Source organism: Mastigoproctus giganteus, chromosome 7 (assembly GCF_048544385.1).
Source record: "Mastigoproctus giganteus isolate SK-2022 chromosome 7, ASM4854438v1, whole genome shotgun sequence".
Taxonomy (NCBI): domain Eukaryota; kingdom Metazoa; phylum Arthropoda; class Arachnida; order Uropygi; family Thelyphonidae; genus Mastigoproctus; species Mastigoproctus giganteus.
This window is the reverse complement of record NC_143581.1, coordinates 127,111,650-127,123,912: the sequence shown is the minus strand read 5'-3', so window position 1 is coordinate 127,123,912 and position 12,263 is coordinate 127,111,650. Positions and strand designations below refer to the sequence as shown.

The following is a 12,263-nucleotide window of genomic DNA, read 5'->3' as shown; positions in this document are numbered from 1 at the left end:
AAACACTGAAGCCAAATAATGTGAAATGTCACACCTTTGATAATTAAACCAACCATTGCACCATCACCAATAAATGGAGCAACTTAAAATTAAAAACATCATGATCATTGAGTTCCATCTCATTAGAAGGACACAGAACAATAATAGTCATGGAATCACTGCATTTCAAATGTTGTACAAATAAAATAGCAACTGACAATGCACTATCAGCCTGCTGATGCAATAGAGTTTTAAAATAAGCTTCTTTGCATAATTTGTGTATAAAAAGTTTATATTTAAAGGTTGAAATATTTCTTCTGCATTTTTAGGTGGTAGATGACTCTCATCAACCAGTGCAATACCACCACTTTGCTTATTGGAGGCTTGAAGTGGTGAAACCCATGTTTAGTTTCTAGAGCAAAGTTTCCGGCATCCCCCCCCAGTACTTCTCCTTCAACCCATGCATGGTACTAAGTACTATAGGTTTTGATACCTTTCGTGTTTGGGGTTTTCATATAATACCGTTATAAAGAGAAATGATACCTTAAAATCAGCCAGCAGCACTGCTTTTACCAACCAGTTAAAATTATTTACATTATTTTCAGTTGCTGTATTTCCTCCTCTTAATGCAGTCAATAAATGACTGCATTAAGAGGAGGAACTGTTTTTGCAGCCCAAATTAAGAGCACTACTAAGTGAGGGATGCCGGTAGTCAGCAAAATGTAGGGGAGAAAGAGTTCATGCTCTTGACAGCCAAGCCTAAAGAGCAGTAGTGTTTTTATAAACAGAACTTTGACTCAACATTTCTGAAGATGTGTAAGATCTGCAACAATGCCTTTCTTGAAGCAATCATAACCACTTGATATCTAGCAGACATCTACAAACAGAAAAATTCTAGCTAATGTTTCAAAGCATACTGTACTGGTAAACAGTCCTATGCCTGTATTTTAATATAAAGTGTGTATGTTATATCAGTGAAATTTAATTTATAATGCAATATGGACTTTAAACCTTCAGTAGTCGCATGGATGACTGTTCTCCAGTAATTTGTAATTTCACATTAGGTATCCTTATTGGTCTATTCAGATACATTATAAACAGGTATTGATTTTCTGGAAGGATGGTCATAAATAATCATTTAATTTAATATCAAATTTAATTTGATAGAATAATTGTGTCACACATTGATAGTGAATATTCTATCAATGATGAGAGAAATATTGAATATTTATATCAATTATGATTATTTTCTCGATACGTTTATTATTTATAGAAGGTTCATCATGGAATAATCTAATGTTCAGTACTAATAGGATATTTATTAGTATTTTTCAAAAGAAAATATTTCGTTTGAAAAATAATAATATTTTATTACAGTAAATATACAGAAACAGTTTTGTTAAAAGCTATTTATCTTTACAGGACATATTCATGAATATATATACAAAAATTTCAGCCATAAAAGCCAAAAAGTGTATCATAATTGAATAAAGTAGGAGAAAATTAGGATACAGCACTCTAAAATCTAAGTAAAAACTGAAATCATAACAAGGACAGAATAAATAACTGGAAATCAACAACGTGACAAAATGCAACAATGTGAAATGGAGAGTACAATTGTAATGCGATTAGTCATCTGGATGACTGTTGTCCTCCAGTCCAAATTGTGCGAAAATTACTCAGAAAATGAATTGAAAGCTGACCTTGATTCACATAAATAATAAATTAGCTAAAGATAGGAGGAAGGTATTAAGAGCTACAAATGCAATTACCATTTAGTACACTGGTGTGCAAAATTTAAGGACCAATCAGGTTTTCACCTGTAGCTTCTCATAGGATTGGCCTGGATATGGGAAAAGCATACCAAAGGAACTTCGTGAGGCACAGAAATGATGAAGGAAACAACACAATACAAACAAAACGGTACAGAGGGACTTTATTCAAAAATGGCAACATAGCACTGGTTGCCATGATACATATTCATCACTCCATAGATGTAACAAAGGGAAGAGGTGATCCTCAGTAGGAGATATGGCCACCCCTAATGTCGATGCAGGCTTGTCCATACTTAGAACAATGTTGTTGATAAGTTCTTGCAGTAACATTATCCATTCCTCTGTCAATACCATCTTCAGCTGGTGAACATTTTCTGGTGGGTGTGGATGTGCCGCTAGGCATCTCCCCAGAGCGTCCCATATGTGTTTGATAGGATTTAGATTGTTGGAATGGGCAGGCCAATCCATACGAACAATATGCTCACTTTCCAAAAGCATATCAACAGCTGAAGTGCAATAGGGTGTCACGTTATCATCCATAAATACGAACTCGGGGTCAATGGCACCTTGGAACAGACGCACATGGGGAAGGATTACCTCAGTACAGTAGCATGCACCGGTACTGTCTTCCAATCTGGAGTTGTGTACATCCATTCAAGATAACACCTACCCAGACAAGAACACCTCAACTGCCATATCAATCCCTTTCAGTGATGTTTGCGAGGTGATACCGTGTGCCAACCTCTCGCCAGATTAGCTGACGTCAGGAATCGTTGCTGAGACTGAATCTACTCTCATCAGTAAAGAGTACCTTAAGTGAAGATTTTGTGGTTGTAACCTTTAGAAATAGTGTTGTTCCTTAAGTTTTGCACACCAGTGTATTAGTAGAGGCAAAGGATGCAATAAAGCATCAGCTAGGGGGGGGGGGAACTTAATACACACTTCACCCATCCATACCCTCTAAGAATTGGTCTAGTTCATTCTTGAATTATTCAAACCATCCACTTGTACAACAATGGATGGAAGTTTGTTCCAACGATCCACCACCCACTGACTGAAGGAAAACTTCTGCACATCTCTCCTGCAACCATCCTTCATTAGCTTGAATATATGCCCCCTCATGTGTGTAGTCTCAGCAAGAGAAAGAATTCCATTCACATTCTGCTTACTCAATCCATTCATGGCCTTGAACACCTCAGTCAGGTTCCCCCAGGTGCCTAGTCTCCAGAAGCTGCAATTTGCAGAACAATAGCCTTTCTTAGGTAAGAGCACACTTTTGTAACCTTCACCAATCTGATTGCCCTTCTCTGCACCCATTCCAGCAGATCTACATCCTTCCTAAGTGAGACCTCCAGACATGTACACAATACTTAAGATGCAGCTTAACCATGGCCTTATACAAAGGGATGATCACCACCTTATTCCTGCTAGCAAAGTTTCTGTATATCACTGACAAAATGCCATGAGCTGTCCTGACTGCACAATTACCAGGTCATTTAATTTTCCACTTCCCTGATTTTAGTACCACACATTTGGTATGTTAATCTGAGGTTACTGCTATCCATATGCAGTACCTTGCATTTGTCAATGTTAAACTCCAACTACCATATCTCAGCCCATCAACATAATTTTCCTAGATTTTGTTGCAGTAACTCGCCCTGATTACTGTCATTAACCACCCTGCCAATCTTTGAATCATCTGCAAACTTGGGCATTAAGCCTGTGATACCTTCAATATATTAACAAATATTGAAAACAACAATGAGCTCAGCACTGAAGAGAAGTGCCCATTTATAACTACTCTGTCTTCTTCCACTCAACCATCCCTTTATCCATGGCAGTAACTTGCCCTTAACACCACACTTCTCCAGTTTGTACAGCATTCTTTTATGTGCAACAGTATATGGCAACATAGATTGAAATCCAAGCATTTGCATCTAGTTCCTTAGTCAATGCATCATAGTATCCAATCAGATTGGTCAGATAAGACTACCTCTTAACAAATCCATGCTGTGACTACAATATAATTCCTGTCTAGATAATCCTGCATTACTTCTTTAACCAATGACTCCATTATTTTCCCAGGAACAGATGTTAAGCTAACAGTCTGTAATTATTCATGCATAGTGTGCTTTTTATCCCCCCCTTATGAATTGAGGATACGTGTGCTACTGCACTACCGCTCCTGCCCACTCGGCTACGGAGGCCGGTTTTTTTTTTCATACATCTCCAGTCATTGGGACCTCCCTCAATCAAAATGATGCTCTCATAATTATGGCTAGGGGTTTACTTACCTCCTTTACTGCCTCCCTTGGTATAATTGGATGGATTCCATCCACCCCAGGCACTATTTTTATATTCAACTTCAATGATTTCTCTACCACTTTCCTTTCAGATATCACAAAATCATTTAGTTTCCTGTTAAGAGTTTGATAAATTTCTGGCATCCTCTTACCTAAAGCATTCCTCGTGTGTGAATTTAGATGAAAAATACCTGAGCAGTTTCATCAACAGTTAACCCATTGACATCAAGTGGTTGAATCACATTTGCCCAATGTGATTCAACCCCTTCCTTCTACTGTTAATATAAGCATAGAAGTCTGTGCTGCTGCTGCTCTTTACCAGAGACCATCTCATAATCTGCTGTAGCTTGCCTAACCTCCTTTGTGATTTGATTGCAGACTAATTTATATATATGCCATAGGCTTCTGTACCACCTGATAATTTATAGGCATTGCACACATATTTCTTCTCTGCCACAAGTCTCATAAGTTCATCTGACATCTAATTAAGTCTACATCTTGAACAGTATTTCTTAGCAAGGTATGAAAATTCTAGAAGCATCTAAAATTGCTTCCCATTTAGAATTTTCTGTTGGTAACATGATCAGTTGCTCCCACTGCATAGAATTTAAAATGTCTGAGACTACTGTAGTCACCCTTACGAAAGAAAAAGCTGTCTTCTTTGCCCTGGACAGTAGTTATATCTTTAAGTAAATCCTACATCAGCGTGATTACTGGTACCATTGGGTTTTAGCATTAGCATTAGCATTAGTAGAGGCATTTGATGCAAGAAAGCAAGCTTATGCAGCATCAGCCAAAAAAAAAAAAAAACCCCCACTTCCACTTCACCCCTCTGTTCGTTCAAAATACCTGTCCAGCTGAGCCTTAAACTTATTTAGGCTATCAACCTCCACCACAAGGGATGGCAGTCTGTTCCACCAACCAACCACCCACTGGCTAAAGGCAAATTTCCGCACGTCTATTCTACATCTGTCTTTCCTCAATTTGAATTTATGCCCTCTCAGGTGATTATTCTGAGCTGGAGGAAGAATCCCATCAGCATTGAGCATGCTCAAACCATTCAAGGCTTTATACACCTCTATCAGATCACCTCGCTGGTGCCTAGTCTCCAGACACTGTAATTTGCAAAACTTAAGCCTTTCTTCTTAAGAGCACCCCTTTGTTCCATTCACTAATCTTGTTGCCCTTCTCTGTACTCGTTCCAGCAGCACTACATCCTTCTTGAAATGAGGCCTCCAGACCTATATACAGTACTCTAGGTGTGGCCTGACCATTGCCTTATACAAGGGAATAATCACCTCCTTATCCCTGCTGGAAAAATTCCTGTATATCATTGACAATACTCCATGAGCTACTCTTCCAGCCCGTCTGCACTGCTCAGAGAACTTCATATCTGCCTGCACAACCACCCCCAAGTCCCTTTCATTCTCTACCACTGTCAGTGTAGTACCACAGAGTTGATACGTTGCACTGGGGTTCTGTTTCCCATGTGTAGTACTTTACATTTCTCAGTGTTAAACTTCATTTGCCACCTCTCAGCCCATCTGCTCAACCTTTCCAGATCCTGTTGCAGCAGCATAGTGTCAGTAGTGTCCTTGACAACCCTGCCAACCTTTGTATCGTCTGCAAACTTGGACATTAAGCTTGATACACAAAGGGTACTAGGAAAGTTTTGCAATATGATGCAACAATGAATCACAGGAAGCTGCTTGTTGCTGCATGTTGAGACATGTTCATACGTGCATAGTAGCCGCCGCGCCAAGTCGATGGGCTCAGTTATTCATTAGTAGTGAGAGTGTAAAGTGCTTGCGATGGCATCGTGGTCACGAAATGAGATAAGGACAGTTTTGCGGTATACTTTCGTGCGTGGTTTAACCATAGACCAGTGCTTAGAAGAAATGACTCTTGCACTAGATGATGATTGTCCACATCATACAACGATATTCAGGTGGTATAGAGAATTCCAAAGGGGAAATTTCACTCTGGAGGATTCTGAGAGGCCGGGAAGGCCACGAACGTCAGTTACGGAGGAAAACGTTACTGCTGTGAGGAAAATGCTTGACGAAAACAGGCGAGTGACCTACCAACAGATAGAGGATAGTTTGGGCCTAAATGCACCAGCAATTCGTTCGATTCTGCAAGATCATTTGCACGTGAAGAAACTTTGTTCTCTCTGGGTGCCGCATCAACTGACTGAAGAGCAGATGACACGACGTGTGACTTGGTGCCGGGAGATGTTAAAAAAGTTTGATAAGGGACAATCTCGGTATGTGAACAACATCGTGACAGGTGACGAGACTTGGCTGTACTATTACGATCTGCCGACCAAAGCTCAAAACAAAGTTTGGGTCTTTGATGATGACGACACACCCGTAATTGTCAGAAAATCCCGATCTGTAAAGAAGAAAATGATAGCTGTATTTTTCAAATCGAGTGGAATTGTGGAACGTGTCGTTTTGGACATGCAGAAGATAGTCACAGCAAAATGGTATACTGAACAATGCCTGCCTAAAGTCATTGGATCTATGAAGAACCTGCGGCCAAAGTCAAGAATGGACACCTGGTACCTCCATTACGATAATGCTGCAGCTCACCGCGCCAAAGCCTGCACCGAATATTTGACCACGACAGGACTGAAACTTCTCGAGCACCCTCCCTACAGTCCAGACCTTGCTCCCTGCGACTTTGCACTGTTCCCGCATGTGAAAATGAAGCTAAAAGGGAAGCGGTTTTCCAGTGATGAGGACCTTCTACGGGCTTGGGACAACGAGTGTGCTTTACTCCCTAGTGAAACTTGGCAGAACTGGTTTAAAGATTGGTTTCGGAGGATGGAGAGGTGTATTGAATGTAGAGGAAATTACTTTGAAAAAATTAAATAAACAAAGCTGTATTGCAAAACTTTCCTAGTACCCTTTGTACCATCATCAATATCATTTATAAATACAGAAAACAATAATGGACCCAACACTGAGCCCTGAGGGACTCCACTAATAACATTAGTCCACGATGAGCAGTGTCCATTGATTACCACTCTCTGTCTTCTCCCCCTCAACCACCCCTTTATCCATAGCAGCAATTTGCCTCCAATGTCACACTGCTCCAATTTGTGTAGCAGTCTTCCATGTGCAACAGTATCAAAAGCCTTTCTAAGATCCAAGTATATAATATCAAAGCTATTCCCTGCATCCAGTTCTTTTGTGACTGCATCATAGTATCCAATCAAGTTGGTCAGGCAAGACTTCCCCTTAACAAAACCATGCTGTGTCCGAGCTATAACTGAAGTCTTGTCTAAATGATCCTGCAGTGTTTCTTTAACCAGTGCCTCCATTAATTTTCCTGGAACAGAAGTTAAGCTCACAGGTCTATAATTACTTGTGTCAGCCTTTGATCCTCCTTTGTGAATTGGGGTCACATTTGCACATTTCCAGTCTATGGGTACCTCCCCTGAGTCCAAGGAAGCTCTCATAATTATGGCTAAGGGTTTGCTTACTTCCTTTGCTGCCTCCTTTAATATAACTGGATAGATCCCATCCACCCTGGGTGCCTTTCTTGTGTTTATCTTCAACAGTTTCTCCTCCACTTTACTCCCATTTATTTCAAGATTCTGTAGCTTACTGCTAGAGTTGAATACACCTCTGGCATTCCCCGCGCTGAATAACTCCTCATGTGTGAATGTCGATGCAAAATATTCATTTAGTTTGTTAGCTACCTAAGCAGGGTCATCAACAGTTGACCCATCAATATCAAGTGGACCAATCTGATTCATCCCCTTCCTTCTAGAGTTTACATAAGTAAAGAACTCTTTGCTGTTTTTCTTTGCATCCCTTGCCAAGGATTTCTCGTAATCTGCCTTCGCCTGCCTAACCTCCTTTGTAACTTGGTTGCATATCAACTTGTATCTATCATAGGCTTCTGTGTCATGTGTTAATTTGTAAGTATCCCATGCATTTTTCTTCTCTGCCATATGCCTCATTAGTTCATCTGACATGCATTTTGGCCTAAACCTTGAACAATATTTCTTAGTTGGTATGTAAAGCCTAGTAGCTTCCAAGATTAATTCTTTGAATGCTTCCCATTCTGAATATGCTGTTGGTAACATCATCAGTTGGTCCCACTGTATAGAATTTAAATACTGTCTCAGTCCATCGTAGTCGCCTTTACGGAAGCAATAACCCTTCCCTTTACCCCTAATGGTAGTTACCTCTTTCAGTAAATCCCACTTCAGCACACTGTGATCACTGCCACCTAGTGGTTCATTTATCTGCAGATTCTTAATGCATGAAGAATCACTGCTGATAATCAAATCAAGAGTATTACTCCCTCTAGTTGCCTCCCGAACATGCTGATGTAGAAAACAATCATCCAATAAATCCACAAAAGCCCTGCTAGTGTGTGAGTGACCAGCCCCCAAATTCCAGTCAATATCTGGGAAATTAAAATCTCCCATTATAAGACTCTCTGATTTACTGGCCCACTCTATTTCCCTGTACAGTTTCTTATTATACTCATCAGAGTCATTAGGCCTATAGCACACTCCTACTCTCAATCTTGATCTCCCAATGCTTATGTCACACCAAACTGACTCAACACTGCACTGTCCAGCGATGTCGACTGGCTTCACTTCCTTGGTTTTTATGTGTTTCTTAACTAATAGCATAACCCCTCCCCCCTTCCTATCCTGTCTATCCTTTCTGTAGACGTTGTACTCCCCAAATTCCAGTTCTGCATCCCTTATATCTGTGTGACACCACGTCTCTGATATCCCAACAATGTCTGCCTTTGATGTTTTGAGCAATACCTCAAATTCATCAAATTTATTTACTAAACTCCTAGCATTGGTGTACACGCAAGTATACCTGCACCTGTTTCTATTCTTAGCTACCCTAACACAACCCATGTGTTTACTTGTACCCAATGGCTCCGCAACGGCTCCCAGCAGTCTCTGAAATATCATGCATCTTATTTTTCAGGCTTCTGCTCATTCTAATAGAAGCAGTGCAAGAATCTCTTTCACCTCTGCCAGTGGCTACTGTCAATCTATTGGTCTTTGTCTCCCCCCCCCCAAGCTAGCAGTTTTCCGACCCACCTAACACTGCCTCGATAGCATCAGCAAATATTCTTGCACCCTTTCTATTTAAGTGTATCCCATCCCTGTAGAAGCAATCTCTCCTGTTAACAAGTACAATCCAGGCTGAAAAAAATTCTACATCTGCAGATATAAAAAAAATTTTATATCTGCAGATTCTTAATACATGTATTATCACTGCTGATAACCAGATCAGAGAGTATTGCTTCCTTTTGTTGCCTCTCTCTAATATATTGCTGTAGAAAACAGTCATCCTGTAAATCTACAAAAGTGTGTGAGTGACTAACTCACATTACCCGTAAGCAAAAACTGAAATCATAACAAAGACAGAATAAAATAACTGGGAATTAAAAGCAAACCAGAATGTAGTAATGTGAATTGGAGAGTAGAATTGCAATTCAATTATTCACCTGGATGGCTATTGTCCTCCAATTTGTGTGCAAATTACTCAGAAAACTAATTGCCAGCTTACCTTGATTCACATAGATACAATAAATTATCTTAAGATAGGAAGGTATTAAGAGCTGAAAGTGCAATTACCATTTATTGTTTTCCAATTTAAAATTTCATTGATGACTATTGTCATGCACGTGACTACCGAACAGTAAAAATTTTGCTTGTTTTGCGTAAAACAACTTTGTTTTACTCCTACTTACAGTTACTCAGTGTCCAGCTTTTTTGATAGTCAAAAGTTGACAACAGTCTGTTTTCTTAACTAAGGACTAATTTTGTTTTGGTAGAGTATTTATACTTAAAATATTTTCGAATTAAGCTATATTTCATTTTAAACATTAGTAAAAAGCTTATAGTTGTTACAAGGCTATCTCTCAAAACTATACTTGATGTCATAAAACACATCCTCTGCAACTTGTAACTTGCTAATATGTGTGTATTGGTCATTCTAAAACTTAAAGCTTAAATTTTTAGACAAGGGAATTTAAGTATGTATTGAAGTAGCATGTTTTAAATTACAGTGCATATTGACATCTGGTTAAATACAGTGTTACCTATAACCCATGTTCTAAAAATAAAAAAAAAAACCATATTTTTTAAAAAATGAAAGTGTTCTTATGAACTATGTGAAAAACTAAATAAGATGTAAATTGGCTTTCTGGAATATTTGATTAGGTACTTTAAAAATAAGGAGATTTCCCTTTCATTTTATTTTAAAATTTCCCTTAAATTTCCCTTTCATTTTATTTTCAGAGGATCCATGTCAAGCCTTCAGTCATCACAAAGTGGCACTACTTGTACTTCATCGGGGGAACAATCAGCTGTCAGTTCATGTCCATCTAGATGACAGTGAACATGTTAAACAAAAAACTATTCACACACACACACACTTCCATACATGTATAAAAATATATCCATATATATATATATATATATATATATATATATATATACTCACGTGATGCCTGAAAGAAATCTTATTTAATATTTGTAGCATATTAATCTGTACATAAGAATGGGGATAATATTAAGAAAATATAGGTAACTTTTATATAGCCTGCAACACTCACATGTTGTTGTTTCAGTGCTCAAAATTTCTGTGATGGGTAATAAACTTATCAGAATATTTTAGTGCTTTATAAGTACCTAAATATTCATTGAGCAGAATATAAGTTGTCATACCGTTCTTAGTAGGAAGTGTGATATATTGGTCTTGTTTGTTTTCTTTTATTTTTGTTTTCTGGCACAAATCCTTTTTAAGATAATATCTGGTTATGGAATTTATTTAACTTGCCATACAAGAAACTGTTTTTAGGCGTTGTTAAGTAAGTTAAAATATACATGCACTTGGAATATAATTCAGTATTCAATATACCTGGAATACCAATAGCAAATAATATCCATTTAGTAATGGCATGCTCTCTTGAACACAGAAATATATACATGCATGCTTAAACTTTGAGAAATAGATAATGATATTTGTGAACAAATTAAGATATTTTTATTCAGAATATAACTTTATCACTTATCATAACCTTATCAAAAAACTGTGTACCTTCCATAAAGAAACCCTAAAAGCTGGTGTTGTTGGAAGATAAGCTTAGTAAACATTTAGAAACCATAGAAAGTAATAATAAAAAAAAAAAATTTTTTTTTTTTTTTTTTTTCATGTATTAATACATAACTTAGAAAAGTACAATTATAGGTTGTTTTGTTAAAAAAATAAAAAGCTATATACATTTGGAGCTCATGAAACTAAAGTGAATGCAACAACTTTGAATATTTAATATAGCAGAAGCTATATGACATGTGAGATTGTGATGTGAGTAAATTGAGAATAGTCTATCCCTTCTACATGTTTGACAATGATCGTCAAGGAAGTTCACTCTTTCTTGAGCATTAAGTACTTTGAACTACTTAATAGCAGTTGAAATTCTGCTGGCCACCAAATACTAATGAATACAAGAAATTAATTAAAATTAAAGTTTGAGATTTTTATAAGAAACTGATAGGATAAGAGATGACGGTGGTTTTTTTCATTTCACCATCACAGTTGTATACATACTTCTGATTTCAAAGCAGGAGCTAATTTTCAAGTTTAATATATGTGTACTTCAGATCTTGACAACCTAATTTGGCATTTTTAAATCTTTTAAATGAAATAGTCCACTTGTCCTTCAAGATATTTCTTATAATCCACCTCTAAACCTTATGCTGAGTTGGCTTTGCATTAGCAACACCTGCCTAATATCTCGGCCACTTTGCCTGTAATACAACCTGTACATGTCTTGGCAACAATAGCACTACCACAGGTAGTCTACCCAATGTGTCCAGTAATGCCCATGCATTGTCAGGTAGATGGTTGTAGCATTGAATAGGTCCTAAATATGCTCAAGTGGGTGAGTTGGGAGGCCATGAGAGGACAGCATTTATTGTCATGTTCCTAAGCTAGTTATTAACCTGCCAGGCCCTGTGGCTTGGCATGGCATGTCACATTTTGTTGATTGACATTGGAGTTGTCTGGATACACTGTTTTGTGATTGACATTGGAGTTGTCTGGATACACTGTCATCATAAAGGGGTGCACTTGGTTAGCAACAACTGAAAGGAAGGCATTCCCAACAAACCATTGATTGACGGTGATCAGAGAATCCACTGCATGCCATG

At 38.1% G+C, this 12,263-nt stretch overlaps 1 protein-coding gene across 1 annotated transcript in view; it reads left to right on the top strand.

Moving 5' to 3' along the window:
• The window catches only part of retm (real-time), a 310,490-nt gene extending 299,969 nt beyond the window's left edge, over positions 1-10,521 (top strand). The window contains exon 14 of the mRNA XM_090377088.1: positions 10,350-10,521. Coding sequence (XP_090233214.1) covers positions 10,350-10,443 — 94 coding nt within the window. The 3' untranslated portion in view covers positions 10,444-10,521. The remainder of the gene's footprint in view (positions 1-10,349) is intronic.
• The last annotated feature ends 1,742 nt before the right edge of the window (positions 10,522-12,263 follow it).